Genomic DNA, 16,647 nt, shown 5'->3' with positions numbered 1-16,647 from the left:
AAATCTTTATCAAGAAAGTGTTTGAAGAACACTAGTAATTTGTTACTGTTTTGAGGGGATGTTTGTGGGGTGAGGGAGAGAGGTGATGAATAAATGAGGTGAAGCTGGAAAGACAATTTGAGAGCAATAGCTGGGAGTCTGAACACTACCCAAAGTGCCATATGAAACCTTCTAGAAAAATCTGTTTGCAGTATTGAGGATACTTTTAAGAAAGAAAGGATAGAGGCAGGGGACATTTAGAAGAAAGAAACAGGAAGCCAAAATAAAGTAACTGATTCCAGACCTGCAGATAGGGTGTGAAGTAGCCTGGACCTGGTGGTGCCAGTTGGAGGTTTCTGTAGTTGCGGGGGGAGTGGTTTACAGCGCAAATTCTGGACCTGAGAGGAAGTACTTCTTCCAGTGAAGGACAAAGTGAAATAATACATGGCTGGGGCTTGGCCCAGAGGCCACAACTTGGCCAGTGTGTTTTCTTCCTTCTTCCAACCCAGAGTTCCTTCTCCTCACCCCAGCGGGTTCCTCTGGCAGAGAAAGAAGCCAATAGCTCCTGAACACACTTCACAAACACTATGTAGGACAGACGGACTGAAGTAGGACCTGGGGAGAGTTGGCAGCGTTACTGAGGGCAGAAGAAAAGGGATCTCCAGGAAGGTGGGTAGCAGGGCAGGGTAGCTTAGAGCCGAGTAGGGGATGAACCTTTGGGAGCCAGTTACAGACAGGAGTTCTTCTCTGAGAGACAAGCCATATAGGGTCCAAAACTCGTGACAAATCTGGGAGGAGTTGAGGAATGTCTGAACAGAACATTCCAAAGCCCAGGAAGGGGGAGGGCTTTTGTTGGTCACCAGGGACCACTACCATCCTTGTGTGTGTCAAGATGACATTATCAGTTTGAAGCTCTTCAGCCCACCAAAATAATGTGATTCGGGCCTGCAAAACCAGAGCAAGGCCAGCTTGTAACTGAGAATTCTCAGGGGAGAGCTCCCTCATCTACTTAGCACCACGGCTGGATACAAGCAATTTTCTTTGTAGTCCCCTGATTTGAGGGAGAGAGGCAGGTTCATTTCTCATTCACTCTCACAGTATAGGCATAGACATTTGGGGTCCTGGCCTTATAGAGCTCCCGTTGTGAATGGATCCTGGGCTTTGTCTTATTTCTCACAAGCGTATGGACCTTTTGAAAGCTAACGCTCAGGTTCACTGGGTACAGCAAATACCTTCAATGTGAAAGACAGCTGTAGAGATTTGCTTACCTTTGTAACTTCCTGATTTTATTTATTTATTTGGCTTCAGTGTTTGTATTTTTGCCAGTTCATGGATATAGATAGATAGATAGGTAGATAGATAGATAGATAGATAGATATAGATAGATAGATAGATAGATAGATGCATAGAACTTTTTCACTGTTTTTGGCACAAAGTTTGTCCCAAGTCCCTAAGCCACCATCTTTCAAGAAAATCCAATGGGTAGTTCTCAGTCCTTGTGTGACTTGATTTTTCTGGTGCATCTGGCCTTGTGACCAGTTAGTCCAGTTTTTCTATCTTGTTTCTTTCCCTGAATCTCTAACCGCTTCTTTTTGGTCTCCTTACCATCTTGTTTCTCTTCTTTAACCTAGTCGTTAAATGCTGACTCTCCAGGGCCTTAGCTGCTACTGTTCTTATCCCTCTTATCACCCTACTCCCTTGGTTTCAAGCTTTGGCTCTGATATCTCTTTGGCTCAGACGACCCTAAGTTCCAGACCCATACATTCAGCTGCCTCTAGCCTCCTTACCTCCTGCAGGTGTCACAAGAACATTAAATTGAAATGTACGAAATGGAACTCATGATCTCTCTCACTTCTTACCCAGTCTGGGCGGCTTAGAGAGATCCTGTCTCAACGTAGTTAAAAGTGCTACATTCCAGCCTGGCATAGTGGCACACACACATGTGACCTAGCACTATAGGAGGCTGAGGAAGGAGGACTGCAAGGTCAAGCCTAGCCTGGGCAACTTAGCAACTTAGTGAGAGCTCATCTCAAAATAAAAGAAAGGACTGGAGATGCACCTCAGTGCAAATGCCCTGGGTTTAATACCACAAACATGGAGGTGAGTGGAGATGTAGCTTGGTGATAGAGTGGCCCTATGTTCAATTTCCATTACTGAAAAAAAAATTGGACTGTAAAAAGGGTTGGAAGCAATAAGGGATTGGATAGTAAGAAGTAAAGAGATCTGATTATAAACTAGAAATACAGGAGTATCAGAGTTCTAGGGCTGAGACCGAGAAAGCCCAAGGAAGAGGCCCTAACCCCTCTATTCCTGCCCAAAGCTGAGATCTACACTAAACTGGAGAGGACATGATGCAGGGGTAAGAAACAATAAAGGTAATAAACAGTAACCACCAGAGGCCCAGTGCCTCTCAGCCACTTCTGAAGGACCAAACATAATTCATTTCTCAAGACTTAGTTCAAATGTCACACGCTCTATGAAGCCTTGTGGGGCCCCTCCTCCCTTCAGTCCAGTTAGAACCAAGTCCTCCTTTGTGAATGCACACTCTGTCCCTCACTGACACACATATTTGGACTTCTTTTTGTTGTTGTTGTTTTTTGTTTTTTTTCCAGTACCGGGAATCGAACTCACAACGTTGCACTTGCCAGGCAGGCGCTGTGCCACTGAGCTAAATCCCCAGCCCCTATATTTGGACTTCTACTGGAGAGATTTTCAATTGTTTATTGCATTTTTATTTACTTGTTTACATCCAGTTAGAGTTGCCAAAAATAATTCAGGACACCCACTTAAATTTGAATATTGGATGAATGACAAATAATGTTTTGTACAAATATGCCCCGATTCTTGCATGGGACAGTCTAAAAAGATGTTTTTTGTTTATCTGAAATTCAAATTTAACTGGATGTCCTGTATTTTCACTTGCTAAATCTGGTACCATTATCCTCGTGTCCACATCCAGCCATGGTTCCTTTACTGGCAGAACATATTTCTCATTGATCTCTGAAACCTCATAGGTAGCCCAAGGCATGATAGCTAGTGCTGAGTTAAAGTTAAGAGATTTGAGACTTCTCTGACTGTGGAGTTGAAATTGATTAGGCAGAGCTAAAACTAGAGACAAGCAGACCAGTTAGGAGGATGAGCAATAAACCATCCAAAAAGCTATGAAAGCTTCAACAGAATGGCATTGGGAATAGAGAAAAGAGATGGACCTGTAAGACCTAAGGAGTTGGTGACCAATAGATAAAGGTTGTGACAGAGCTCAAGGAGTCTAGGGTGTTGCCCACATTTTTGCCTGTGTCACTAGGTAGAAGGGAGGAACACTGCAAGTGGTTTGGAAGCTGGTGAGCAGAGAAGCTTATTGATGTGGGACACAGAACAGGGTGAAGAAGGGTGGGGAATGGATTTGAAGGAGCAAACTGAAAGCATCAGGACAGATATGTGAAGTTTGAGGTTTCCAAGGATATGTGGGTAGGCATATTGAAATTAGACTCAGGCTCAGGAGAGAGCCCTAGAATGCAGACAAAATGAGTGCATTAGCATGGAGGTGGTAACTAAAACCATGGGAGTTGGTAATGTTGCAAAGAGAAGGGTGAGAGAAAGAGAGAATAAGAAAGGGGAAGCAGGAGAGGGGTGGGGAGAAAACTGATTTTTCAGACCCCCGAGAGACAACACTTAGAGGCAAAAAGAGCCAGATGTGGTAGCACACACCTGTCATCCCAGCACTCTGGGAGGCTGAGGCAGGAGAATCATAAGCTTGAGCCCAACCCTGGCAATCTATTGACTTAGCAAGATCCTGTCTCAAAAAAGTTTTCAAACTGGCTAGGGATGTAGCTCAGAGTGAAGGCTTTGGGTTCAATCTCTATACCCCACCCCACAAAAAAAGGGGCAGAGAGAGGAAGAGGAACCCAAAAGTGAGCAGAATGAGGAGCTGGAGGAGTAGAACTAAGAGAATGAGAGATCAAGAGAGTCATGGGAAGATAGATTCTCAAGAAGGGTTAATGAAACCAAGTGCTTCTGGGAATTTAAAGGACTAAAGGCTGAAAAGTAGCCTTTAAGTTTAGCAACAATAAGGCCCTGGCGACCCCAGCAAAAGCTCTCATAGTGAAGGAGAGGTGAAAGCAAAGCACAGCTGTCTGTCTGTCTGTCTGTCTCTCTCAATTGCAGCATCATTTTTTTAATGATGGCATATATTTGACCCAGTAGAAATACAGATGAGATGGAGATATGAGATAGCAAAAGGTTGAGGAATAGGAAGTATAAATAATTGCGATAGAAAGCCCGGTATTGGAGTGTGAGCACAGCTGGAAGAATCACTCCAGCCACGGCAGGATATCTATCATAGTACCTAGAGGAGGACATCACAGTGTGGGCCCATTGACTCCAAAGGGGCCGCTGAATGACCTTCAGAATTCTGTGCCCCCCAATTGTTTACCAGATTTAGACATCAGTGACCTTTCTAGTATTTTGGTAGGGTAGGCTGCATTTGATTTGGTCTATAGCTTTCATTACATTCTCAAAGGACTCCACAAGCCCAAACTAGATTGAGCCCTACTACCATGAACAATAAAGGTGTGATCACATGGCACAAATCCTCCTGAATCTTTTCTTTCATCACTCAACTTCTTCCCTGACCTCTCCCTTCAAGATGAGAGCTCAGTTAGCCAGCTGCTCCATGTACACAGCATCATAGGGACCTCTGGCCAAAGAAAAATCTCTGGACAAGAAAAGTGGAAAGTCACTGCCAAGGGCATCTAGTAAACCAGGTAGCTGTTGTTGGGGGGATACAGGGAAACTGGAACCACATATCCTAGATAAAGTGAACCTAGAGGGGAGTCTGAGGTATTCCCTGGAGCTGGAAGGATTGTCATTCAAAGCTACCTATAATTTTCTGTCTTGTAAAAGGCTGTGACTTGATATCCCTTTGGAGACATCCGTAGTTCTGGGAAGGGTACTCAAGGGGCACTGTGGTTTTGTGAAGGTGCACCAAAGACCAGAGCCAGGAATGGAAGTACCAGAGGCCCCCTCTGCTCTAGGAGCTCTAGTGTGTTGCCTGGGGTGGTCATGTGACAGGTTACCTAGGCAAAATTGCAAACAGATGCAGTTCTTATCCTGCTTCCTTTGGGAAAATAATTTTGTTTGTTTGTTTTCTTTTTGGGAGAGATTTGGATTGTTTTGACTTAAAAACTGGGGTTACTTCTTGTGGAAATGTGTTCTTTCTGGAGGAGTTGTTCCTTCCAGGATTTTGTGAGATATTTGGACAAGTTCTCTGGGGCCCAGAATAGAATTCCTGAAGGACTGGTAATTTGGGGAGGGTTGAGAGTCAGTACTCGGCTGGGCTGCAGTGTGGTCCTCTCACAGTGAGCATCCTCACAGATGGATTCTGTCTCCTATAAGCAACTCTGAGAGCAGCAGGGGCAGCATCTGGAAGGTTTGAGGCCCTCGAGGGTTTGAGGGCCAGGCTGCACTTCAGATTTTCCCAGCAGGGTGCTACTTGCCCCAAATGTTGCCAGAAGTGACACAATGTTCCCACCGCCCCCACCTACCCTCTTGCAAACTGTATGACACTGATGCCTTTCCTTTGGGCTGTTACGTGGAAAATGAGGACCCTGGATTAATTTGGAGGCTGAGAGAGGGGTCAAGGGAGTGTCTGTGAACAAAATAGGACTAAAGTTTTGGGGGCACCTAGAACTGTGTGAATGCAGAAGAGGGGGATCACAGGCACAGTTCACATCCTTGGCCCAGGATGGGCCCAGCCCTCAGAGCTCTTGTGGGTCCCACATAGACTGGATGAAGGTCACCTCACCAAAGCAGGAGGCCCGCAGGAAAGAGTTGCTGTCAACAGTATTAAATGCCTTGGGTCCCACTGTCAACCCTGACTCTCTCCTAGGTTAGGCTGCAGCTTCTGCACAGAGGCCTCTCAAATCTGTTTCACCTAGACCCTCAGCTCCAGACCAGCATAACCCACTATAGTCCCTGTGGATGTCTGACAAGCCCTCCAATGTAGTGCCCTTTCCACACACCCACCCCAGTTTACTACAGAAGAAGCAAAATCACACAGATCTCCTCAGTACAAATGCCTAGGCTCTGGAAAACATGACTTCAAAGGAAATGCAAAAAAGCTCAGGAGACTGCATTGATCTTTTGGAGATAACTTGGGGACAGTGTGAGAGGCCACCTGATGAAAGTATGTACCTCTTAGCTTCCGTGTGTGTGTGTGTGTGTGTGTGTGTGTGTGTGTGTGTGTGAGAGAGAGAGAGAGAGAGAGAGAGAGAGAGAGAGAGAGAGAGAGAGAGAGGGAGGGAGGGAGAGACAGTACTGGGGATTGAACCTAAGGCATTTGTTCTGAGCTACACTCCCATCCCTTTTTAATTTATTTTTTATTTTTTTTGATAGTGAGACAGGGTCTATTTTTTTTTTTTTTTTTCTTTTTCAAGACAGGGTCTCGCTATGCAGTTCAGGCCGGCATTGAGCTCATTTTTGTAGCCCAGGCTGGTCTCGAACTCACAAGGATCCTCCTGCCTCAGCCTCCTGAGTGCTGGCATTACAGGCATACACCACCACGTCTAGCCAGACAGGGTCTAACTCACTAAGTTGCCCAGGCTGTGCTTGGACCTGGAATACTTCTGCCTTAGCCTCCTGGCGTGCTGTGATTACAGGTGCCACCCTGCTTGGTGCTTCCTGTTTTTATTTTTTAAAATACCATTTGCCAAATGGAATTAAAATAATTATGCATGTAATTATTTATTGTCTGTCTCTCTTGATTTAAGCTTCTTAAGGGCAAGGATTATGTGTCTTTCACTTCCATATGCTTAGTGTCTATCCAGTAGCTGACGTAACTGATTAATAGCAAATAAACTTTGTGGGTGAAGAAGTGAATATCCTTATTCATTACCCTAAATGCAGATCCCTCAGAATTCCTGGGTCCTTTCCTGCCTTCGGAGCCCTGTGAAGCTCTGTGCTTTGTTCCCCCAAAGCAGCATCTCAGTGCATCCTTTTCTCTCCTTCAGCCTTTTTTTCAGATGCTGTCTTGCCCTAGGCTGCTTCACGGAGTGAAGGTAGCGGGCTCCCTGTGCTGGCCCCCTTCAGGTGGAGGACTGCGCATACCCAGCAGAGTGGCTTCAGGTGTGTTCTCTGGGCAGCAAGACACTGATCATTGACAGTGGGGTGACATACGTGTGGTTGCTGTCTTTGCCCTACTAAGCAGGGGCCTCAACTAGTCACAGGATGAGGCTTTCTGCGCAGAAGTCTTCAGGTCCTCCTCTACCCCGAAAGGTAACCCAGGGCCCACTGTCGGGCTGTGTAGGAATGCACTTTGCCACCCACTCTGCCAGGGGTGCCACATCTCCCATCCTGGAGCTGCTGGGAAGGGATAAGCAGTGCCGGATGCAGGCCAGCCTATGATTGCTGAGTCAGTGTAAAGTGTGTGAGTACGCAGATGAGGGCACATCTCCATCCAGGCCTTTACCCCTCTCCGCTGCCCAGGAAACAATCTGACAAACCACTGAAGTAAATAAATAATTTAGAAATAATAAATAGGGATCCAGCTCCCATCGGTGGGGATAAGGCCATCTCCAGTAAGGGCACTTTCTGCCACTCCTCCAATTCCATCCACCCAAGGCTTGGGCCATTGCTGCATTCTCTAGAGGCGTCTCCGACCCCAGGCCTGGCCAGTCCCAGAGTCTGTGAGAGGTGGGCTTTAAGGTCTCAGAGCTGAGGTCTCTGGTGTCTGTAGGGCTAGGGCCCCAGGATGAGCACCTGGAAGCTGCTGGTGAGTCCAGTAGCCCTTCCACCACTCCAGGGCTGTGGCCGTCACCCACCGTGCTGGGACCTCAGCTCTGTGGTTTCCATCGCTGACTGAGGCCCCCCAGCCATCGGACCGTGCAGGAGGGTCACAGGAGGGTCGCAGAAAGATGCATGAGCAGGAGCCCAGTCCACAAACTCTTGGATAAGGCTTTCAGCCTAGGCAGCCGCAGGCGGTTGCTGAGAGGCGGTCCACGGTCCTCCAGGTGCTGTTGACGTCCATGAAGGTGACGGCTTCATAACGAGTGGGTCGGCAGCAGGGCTGTGTGACCGGCCGGGACCCTGGGGGCGGCCGAAGGGCCTGGGCGCCTAGCAAGCTGGCCAGGCTGAGGTCGTGTGGGGAGCGCGCGCGACGGCAGGAACCGCTGCAGAAGCGGAACCGCACCAGCTCGTCCGAGCTGTGGCCCAGGCCCAGTGCGCGCACCGGCACCAGCTGCGAGCGCAGGCGGCAGCCCCGTGCCCCGGTGGCCCGCTCGCGGCTGCCTCGGGCCCCTGCACGCGCCGTGCGGCCTCCGCGGGGCGAGGCGGGCAGGGACAGGAACGGGGACGAGGGAGGGGGTGCGGGCCGGGGAGGCTGTGGAAGTGGCCGGCGGGTTCCTCCGCCGCACAGATGGGCCAGGCGTCCACCTGGAATGAGACAAGGTCACATGCGCTGTCCTGGGCATCCCGGCCCCTGTCCCGCCCCCTCGCACTCTCACCTACCCGGCAGGTGGCCGGTGGGGGGCGCCAGCACTGGCGCGGGGCCTTCGTGGGTGGCGGGACTGCGGGGCTCAGGGCCCAGCGAGGATTCCGTGACGCTGCTGAGGAGGGCTAGCGCGGCCAGTGTTGGCCACAGGGCTGGCTGCGCAGAGAGACAAGTAGGGACTCAGGCCGGAAGAGGGCGCCCTCACGGGCTGCCTTTGGGGGTGACGCTCAGGGCTGGCCTGTCCTTGGCTGAGATCGGAGAGTTTGGGCTCCTAGTTGGGTGGGGGTGTCAGGAAGGGCTTAGGTTCAAGAACAAGGGATTTGCTGTCTCTGGGAGCCTGGGGGAGGAACCGGCATCCTTCTGCCATGTGCCTGATTTCTCCCTCCTTGACCATTTCCCCTCCAACATCTGACCCCTACCCAGGCCAGTCCTGCTCTTCCCTCAGCTCAAGCCACCCTTCTTCAGGTACAGACTGGAGTCTGGGGCAATCACTCACCTGCCGCCTCGGCCAGGAGAGGTGGGGCAGCACAGTAGGGCTTCCAAGTCCAAGTTCCATCTCTGTCAACACCAGGAGCTCCCATCAGCCTTTGTTGACCTGTTCCCCCACCCTCCTCTTGAAGCAGCTTGCAAACTGAAAGATGAATTATCTTTTGGGGAGGTCCTCTTTCCACCTAAGTTTCTCCACACCACAAGGGGCGTGGGTAGCATGACTCCATCTAGAAGTAGCTGCAACTGAGGCCCTTACTGTGTGTTAGGTCCTGTGCAGCTATTTCTTTTTTTCACAGCTCCATGAACTAAATGGTTCGGTCTCCTTCTTCCAGATGAGCAAACGAGGCTCAGAAAAGCTGAGATTGACTGTCTCAGAACACGGGCTAGAGCCATACAGATAGCCTTTACCCCATGCTACAGGGGAGGAAGGTGAGGCCTGGAGAGGAATGGGTGTCTGCCCGTCACTTCAGAGTTTGCTGACAGTGAGGCCCAGGCCTGTGTTGCCCACTCAGTGCCTCTGCACCTTGCTCCTCTGTGATCTCTGTTCTGGACCCAAAGCCTCCTGATTTTCTCTTCTGCCCACAGATGTCCCTCAGGAGACAGCAGATGGTGGGGCTGATGGGCCTTCTGAAAATAACAGGCCTGGGCCACCAGGGGGCAGAGTCCGCCAAGCATGCAGACTCAAAAGGGGCGGAAGGTGGGCTTTCTCAGAACTGAGCACTCAGGTCTGAGCTGCTCCCAGGAGGGCCAGCCACTCCCCACACTAGCATGGTCTCTGAGCACTGGCCCCGGTCTGTCCCTTCGGCCTCCTGCTTTGCTCTTAGAGGACTCCCTCCTGAGCCACCTTCCTCATCCCAGCCATCCTGCCCAAGTGGCACCAACCTGTGCCAGTCCCGCCCACCCAGTCCAATCCTGAACACCCTCTGGGGCCCAGAACCTCCTCAAACCCTTATTATCCAGCCTTTTCTTAGATCCCCGCTGTTATCCTAATGCCCCTCACCTAGCACAGAGTGTCAGCACAGCTATAGATAGAATAGACTCCCCCAGGCTTTCCTCTAGGAAGTGCTCCTCTAGGGCCAGGTGCATGCCTGCTGGTGAGCTCGATCCAAAGCCCTGGGGCCAGGCCAGTGACTGTTCCCACAGAGGGAGGGAAAGCCAGGCAGGCAAGGCAGCCGTGGAGGCCTCTGCAGTAGAGGGAGCCCAGGAGCAGGTAGGTCCTTTGAGGCCAGCTCAGGCAGTGTTTCTGCCTCCTTGCGTCTGGCCCACTGGTCGTCCGGCCCTTGCCACCCTGATCCACCAGGCCGCTACTCACCACTGGGGTCCTGCACCGTGTTCCTTCTAGGCGCCCTTCCTGGGACCAGTGCTGGACTTTTCCCCACAGCTCATGCCCAGGGCTGTGCACCTGGCAGCCCCTCTCTTAGCCAAAAGTGCAGCCTTGGCAGCCAGTCTGTGCCCTGCAGCGGCAGCGGGAGCCTCACATTACCGCAGGCCAGCAGGGCTCGCGAACTCCAACAAACGACAAGAGGGACAGGAGCGTCTGGGAGGGGCAGAGAGCTGCACTGAGGGCCGGGGAAAGGCAGGTCGGGTGAAGACCGCCCTGCCTCTGCCCGCAGCCCTAGGAGCGTGCGTCCAGGCCTGGGACCAGGGATGGGCACGCAGGCGGGCTTACCTCGGGTGCGGGCCTCTGAGCCCCCGTGGAAGCAGGGACTGGGACCCGAGGGACTTGCTGCTGGTGGAGCCTGCGGGCCGTGTCTGGGGGCCGAGCCCCACTCCATCCCTCAGCAGCCTGCTGCCCGCCGTCGTCCGGTGTCAAATTCCAGCCCCGGCGTCACCGGATCCCGGGGTGGGGCCCAGAGCGCCCCCGCCCCGCTCCACCTTTCTGGGCTCACCTGGCCGCTCTCCCCCGAGGATTAGGTCCCCACTGGCTCTGCTGTGTACCCTAAGGCCCGGGGTAGACGCTGGGAGAGGACCCCGGGAGGAAAAGAGTGGGGAAGGCAGGCGGCGGAAAGGCGCGGAGACTGGGAGTTTAGAGTTTGTAGACGCGCGAAGTGGGGAGTTGGAGGCTGGGCGAGAGGGGAGGGAGCGAGTGAGGGCGGGCGGGAGGGACAGGCGGGTCCTGGCCTTGGCCACGCGGGCGCTAGGCGTGCAGAGCACGGGGTCCTGGCTGGTGGGACCTCCAGCTGGTTTGTCTCTCAACAGATTGCTCCTCCACCTGAGGGCGGCGAGTCTTCCCACCGCTCACCTCCAGAGCCGCTGGGAAGGGAGAGAGGCCCGGGCAAACACCTTGGTCCCCGGCATAGCCGAGGCAGAGAGGGAGGAAGTGGGTGTGACAGCTGCAGAAGGGGAGGGTCACAGAGTAGGAAAACAGGAGCTGAGGCTTTAAACAGGAGGGAAGGGTGGCAATTCCGTTGCCTAATTGTGGCAATGTGGCCGGTGGGCTGGAAAATTCACACCGAAGTGCCTAGCTTTTACGCCAAAGACGCCTGGACCACCGAAAGGTTTTGAGCAGAAAGGTGTGCTCAGAGATGCATTTTCCAGGATGACTAGCTGCTGTGGGAAGGATGGTTTGGAGACAGGCAAGACAGGAGAGGTGGCTGTCACCCGAACCCTCTCCCCAGGGAGCTCTGGGGACTTAGGCTTGAGCAAGGTTATGGGGAGCCAGGGGCCACACAGGCCCACCCCGCGCCCCATACACCCTTTTGAAAATGCAGTTGGTGCCTATTTAGATGGGGGGGATAGGATGGACAAAGGTGTGCCCTCAGCTGTGGCTTGGGTGACCAGGTGGAGGGGAAGCAGGGCTCGCTCGGGCAGGGGTAGGACTTGTAAGCATGGTGCTGGACATGTAGTGGTAGAAAGGCCTGTGGGTTTTCCTAAGTGGAAATCAGGAAGCAGCTGAATTTGTAGCCTGGAGTGAAATGGAGAGAACTTGGCCGGTGATGGCAATCTTCAAGTCAGTGTTGACCAAATGACACACAGTGGAGGCTGTGGGTGGGGACAAGGACTCAGGGAACATGTACAGACCAGCTGCACCCAAGCTATGCACCGGAATCACTGTGGACCTTTAAGAACTACCTACATCCGGGCCCCACCCCAGAGCTGAATCAGAATCGCAGGCTGTGCAGGTGCAGTTTTCCAGACTTGCACGGGTAATTCTGGCACGCAGCCAGGGCTCAGAACCAGTTTTTGTGAGGGAGTTTTATGCAGTGCTGCAGACCAAAGTCACTGCTGCTGCTGGGGGCTGTTTGCAAGCTGCACAGGCCTCCGTGCGACACGGGGCTAAGCCATGAAGTTTGCTCTCTGCTGCCTCCCATTACGGCTGCCCACTTGGGGCAGCTTCCCTGGGACTTTTTCAGCCAAGGCCATCACTTACAGGCATGGCACCCAGCCCTGCACAACTTCACTGCGTGCCGCTCAGGCGTTGGAGTAGCACACTATTAGGAACCCTGTCTCCAACAGAGTGTAGGGGTGTTTATGGGCTTCCCTGTCTCTCATTCAGGGCCTTGCTTCCTCCTAGTGGAGGAGGCTTCTGCCTGAGGTCAGACTGCGGCAATAAGGAGGGCACGCGGGGAGTCGGGGTCCTTGGATGGCCAGGATTGTCCTCAGGGGTCTCACCAGTAGGAAGGCCCAGGGCAGCCTGCACTCTTGGACTAAGGTAGAACAGAATGGTGCGGGGGCTGCCATCCTACTCACTGCCACAGCGACAGTGTCTGGCAGCAAGCTCCCTTCATGGACTCAGATGCAGATGTGAGTCTGCTTATTCTCAAACCAGGGGGTGCTGAGGAAGAGAGGGATCTGATTCTAAGGTTCTAAGGGCATGCGGCGGTATGGGAATGTCCTTTCTAAAGCTCCCCAAGAGATACCCAGAGCTGGGCTGCGTGCCTCTGGAGGACACACCAGGGTGTCAGGAGTGGAAAAAGTCTGGGGCCTTGCTCGGTGCTACTGCTTGTCTGTTTCTTTCAGGGCAAAGAGGATATGGGGGCTGTGGGGGCCAGGGGAAACCCCAGAGGCCTCTGAAGGAATGAAAGGGACATGGTGGGCTGGAGAGAAGATTCTTGGGTTTGGCTCAGCCGCTGAAGCTCCGGGCTCCTGTTCCTTCCACGAAAATCAGCAAAAGCAAAAGGTCAGGTTCAGGGAAGAGCTTTATTGCTTCCATGAGGGCTGCCTGCCACAGCCTGCACAAGGCCCTTAGACCTCACTTCCCTGTGTTCCAGGATAAAGGCAAAACCCAAGGATTGGGCAGTCCCATTACAGAAACCCAGAACATCTGACAGGCTGGTCAGTCCAGGCAGGGAAACTGTCCTGTAGGTCAGGTGCAGCTGGAAGGGGGAGTTCTTCCTGTCAGGCTGGGCCAGGTCTCCCCTCCTTTAAAGTTCTCTCTGCTCTAGCCCAGGGGGCTGTCTTGTTGGCTTTGAAGAGATGGCCCCAGGGCTTCCAGGCGGGAAGGCTGGGGGCTGGTGAATAGAAATACCCCATTTCATCCCCAAGAAAGGCCAAAGAGTGCCATGAGCTGGAGGGGGCTGTAATGAGATGCTGCCACCTCTCTGTAGTCCCAGAGTAGGGCACAGGCTGGGCATAACACTCCCCACTCTCCAGGGAGCTAACTGGTACCGCGGCCTGATGGGCCCTCTAGTGGGCCTCTTTCTGCATGGCAAGTGGACCAAACAATATCTCCAACCTGATTTAAAAATAAATTATCCCTCCCTTCCCCCCACCCAAGTTCACAAAATGATAATACACCGAACACTGATTGGAGAAATGATTCCGGCAGCATCCTCACTGCCTAACGTCCCACCTCCTGCATGCTGGGCCTGCTGGGCATAGCCTGTGGCTCCCTGGCCCTCTGGCTTCACGGACCCAGGCGGAGAGAAGCTGCGTGCTGGTCTCTGAGGCTGGCCTCGTAGCAGGTACCGCTCTGGCTGCCCTGCCAAGGCCTTGCTGCCTTTGGGGCCCCTTGGCACTGTCTTTCTCTGGGTCTGAAGACTCCTGCGCAGTGGACCGCTGCTTGCTCTGGTGGTGCCCGGGCCTCTGTGGCCGAGTGCTAGGCCCACTCAGATGCCACTGCTCAGGTCAGTGATAACGCGTGCCTTCACCAGCTTCCGCAGAAATTCTTTCTCTCGCTGGATGTTGTGTGTCCAGGACTGGAAGGAAAGAGATGAAGAAGGGATGAGGTGGGCAGCCCAGGTGGCAGCTGAGACACACAAGACCCTCTGCAAACCCAGGCTGGTGCCCTCTTCTGGTCCCCTCCCTCTGGGATGTCTGTGACAATGGACATGTGAAGGCAGATACTTGTCATCCATTGTGCCTGCATGACTGTGACGACCCTGCTTAGCAACCTTTTAGAGACTGAGCGCCCAAACTACAACTCAGACCCCACTTATTTATCACAAAATGCTAACACTGCAATTAATATACCGAATATCCCACGCTTGGATGCTGGGGAACCCCATGTGCCTGCTTTGGCACACATGCCATAGGTTTGTCACCACTGCCAGAGCTCATGTTGCCTTCTCAAGACCTGGACAGAATGACCCTCCCACCCTCCATGCATTCCTTCAGCACTATGCCCCGACTTCTTCCAGTCCTGTGTGCCGTGGGCCTCAGTGCTGGAGGAAGGACTCTGTTTCCTCAGAGCCCAAACCATGGCCGGAAGCCAGCCAGGTGAGTCACTTTAGTCCCACAGCAAGAGGTGCAGAGTCATTCTCTGGCCTGATGCAATCCACTCTTCAGTCCTGGGGCAGCTGATGAATCTGGCCTCCCGCATCACAGCAGCCAGAGAGCCTGAGGAACAGAGCCTACTCTTTTTGTTGTTGTTGTTCCTACTGATTTCTGAGACTAGCTCTTGCTCTGTAGACCAGGCTGACCTTGAATGAATTTGCAGCCCTTCTGCCTCAGCCTCCCAAGTGCTGGGATTATAGATGTGTGCTACCACACCCAGCTTAAATGTTTATCTTTAATTGACAAATAATAATTGTATGTATCTATGAAGTACAATGTGATCAATGTGACTTTTGTACATGTATACGTTACAGGATGATTAAATCAAGTTAATTAACATATCTATTACCTTACATCCTTATTTCCTATGCTGAGAACATTTGACTACAGGGTTTTGTTTTGTTATGTAGTCCAGGCTGGCCTCAAATTCACGGCAATCCTCCTGCCTCAGCCTCCCGCGTGCTGGGATTACAGATAAGTGCTACCATGTCCGGCTTAACTATAGTTAATAAAAATGCACTATATATTTAAAATTTGCTAGAAAAGATTATATGGAAATTACAGGGAAGACAATGCCAACCAGGGCTTCTGGGACAGAGTTCTTTCCCATTTTGTGTGTGCTCATCAGGAAGCTTGGATGACTAAGTCCCTCAGACAACAAAAAGGCTTGATCAGTGGATGGAAGGAAGGAAAGAAGAAAGGCAGAGAGGGAGGAAGAAAAGAGGGGAGAAAGGGCAGCAGCCTCCTCATTCCTGTACCAGCTGGCCTATCTGCCACCCTTACTGGCCCTGTGCCTCAGCACACCCACTTACAGCCACTGTGTCCTGGTGCAAAGAACCCAGGCCTCTGTCCAGCCCTTATCTTGCTCCTGGCAGCCCTCTCCAACCTTTCACTGTGGAGCTCAGGCCATCATGAGCAGAATTCCCCATATTCCTCTGCTCTGAAGTCCTTCCAACCTTGTGTGAGCCACACAGGTGGCTATCTCAAAGGACAGCACCCCAGACTGCCTCGAGTGGCCCCAGTTTCTTCCCTTTCTCTGGGTTGCCGGAGGCACGTGGCTCTCCCTCACTCTTCGTCCTGTTTCTACCTGGTGGTCCTTCCACACCCCCTAACCCCCCAGCTGCTCCTGGCGATCTGTCATGGCACTCTGCTGTCTTCAAAGTGCTCCCGCTTGCTGCACATCCCCAGGGGATGCACCCCCATTCTCTGAAGGTTCAAGCCTCTGGCTCACTGTCTCTGCTTGGGGGCAGGGACTGCTAGACACAGGGTAGGTGCTCAAAACGTATTTGCTGAATGAAATTAGACGTCACAAGCAAGGAGCAGGCTCATAGGACTGGCAGGACTAAGATCCAAGCACCTACAGACACCAATAAAGCCCCTCACTTTGCCACATCTCCCCTTGTGGGAAGTTTGACGGGTCAGTTTCAAGAGCACCCACTAGGAGTCACTGAGGGCTAACAGGTGAGCACAAGACTACTTGATGATGCTAAGGAATTATTGTTAATTCTAAGATATGTAGTAACAAAAATAGTACTTATCCTTCAGAGAAAGTGAAGCACTTATGGCTGGAATGATAACATATCTGATACCTGCACCCACGTGATCGGGGGGTTGGGAGCATGAGAGGGAGAAGGTGTGGAATGATACTGGCCATGTGTAGGCAGCTGACACAGGGGTGTGCAGTAGGTTACTCTCCTGGCTTATGAAGTACTGAACAATTTCCTTTCATAATGAAAAAGCAGGCAGAAAAGTCTGCCCTAGGGCGACGCCAGTCTGCTCTCCAGGTGACGCCCTCTTGGGTGCTCGTCCTAATTTCTCTTCTGTGTAGAACACTTAGGAGCCTCACGGAGCTTCCGCAGTACTGTGGGCTGGCACAGGACCCTGGACATAGGTGCCCACCCACCAGTCCACACTGTCAGCAGGGTTCCCCTATTTTTTAGCCTGAGATAGGGTCTCACTTTTTTGAGACAAGGACTTAC

General features: G+C 52.2%; 2 protein-coding genes across 7 annotated transcripts in view; both read right to left on the bottom strand.

The window, feature by feature from the left end:
* Nucleotides 1-7,481: 7,481 nt before the first annotated feature.
* Nucleotides 7,482-11,641, bottom strand: Artn (artemin). 5 transcript variants are annotated; one of them, XM_013507753.1, is made up of 6 exons: nt 11,196-11,641; nt 10,623-10,911; nt 10,266-10,490; nt 8,961-9,022; nt 8,482-8,620; nt 7,482-8,406 (listed from the first exon to the last, which is right to left on the bottom strand). In XM_013507753.1, the coding sequence occupies exons 4-6, from the start codon at nt 9,018-9,020 to the stop codon at nt 7,934-7,936; spliced, it is 672 nt and encodes a 223-aa protein (XP_013363207.1). In that variant the 5' UTR covers nt 9,021-9,022; nt 10,266-10,490; nt 10,623-10,911; nt 11,196-11,641; the 3' UTR covers nt 7,482-7,933. The 5 variants fall into 5 exon arrangements, with proteins under 5 accessions (XP_013363207.1, XP_013363208.1, XP_005410745.1 ...); XM_013507754.1 differs by lacking the exon at nt 11,196-11,641 and having other exon boundaries at nt 8,961-9,095; nt 10,623-11,059; XM_005410688.2 differs by lacking the exon at nt 11,196-11,641 and having other exon boundaries at nt 10,623-11,059.
* A 1,433-nt stretch (nt 11,642-13,074) lies between these two features.
* St3gal3 (ST3 beta-galactoside alpha-2,3-sialyltransferase 3) overlaps nt 13,075-16,647 on the bottom strand; it is a 200,667-nt gene continuing 197,094 nt past the window's right edge. For both annotated transcript variants that reach the window (XM_005410679.2, XM_005410678.2), the window contains one exon: nt 13,075-14,091. In XM_005410679.2, the coding sequence (XP_005410736.1) occupies nt 14,002-14,091 (90 nt within the window). In that variant the 3' untranslated portion in view covers nt 13,075-14,001. The remainder of the gene's footprint in view (nt 14,092-16,647) is intronic.

This window comes from Chinchilla lanigera, unplaced genomic scaffold, assembly GCF_000276665.1.
Source record: "Chinchilla lanigera isolate Chin_1 unplaced genomic scaffold, ChiLan1.0 scaffold00136, whole genome shotgun sequence".
Classification (NCBI taxonomy): domain Eukaryota; kingdom Metazoa; phylum Chordata; class Mammalia; order Rodentia; family Chinchillidae; genus Chinchilla; species Chinchilla lanigera.
This window is presented reverse-complemented; position numbering and strand designations above follow the sequence as displayed.

What these genes read in the sequence shown, in the direction of transcription:
- Artn (XM_013507753.1), bottom strand. Translation starts at nt 9,020, where the DNA reads ATGGAACTTGGACTTGGAAGCCCTACTGTGCTGCCCCACCTCTCCTGG. An exon ending in TCTCCTGGCCGAGGCGGCAG is followed by an intron (nt 8,621 to 8,960) that starts GTGAGTGATTGC and finishes CTCTCTGCGCAG; the next exon opens with CCAGCCCTGTGGCCAACACT. An exon ending in CCCCACCGGCCACCTGCCGG is followed by an intron (nt 8,407 to 8,481) that starts GTAGGTGAGAGT and finishes GTCTCATTCCAG; the next exon opens with GTGGACGCCTGGCCCATCTG.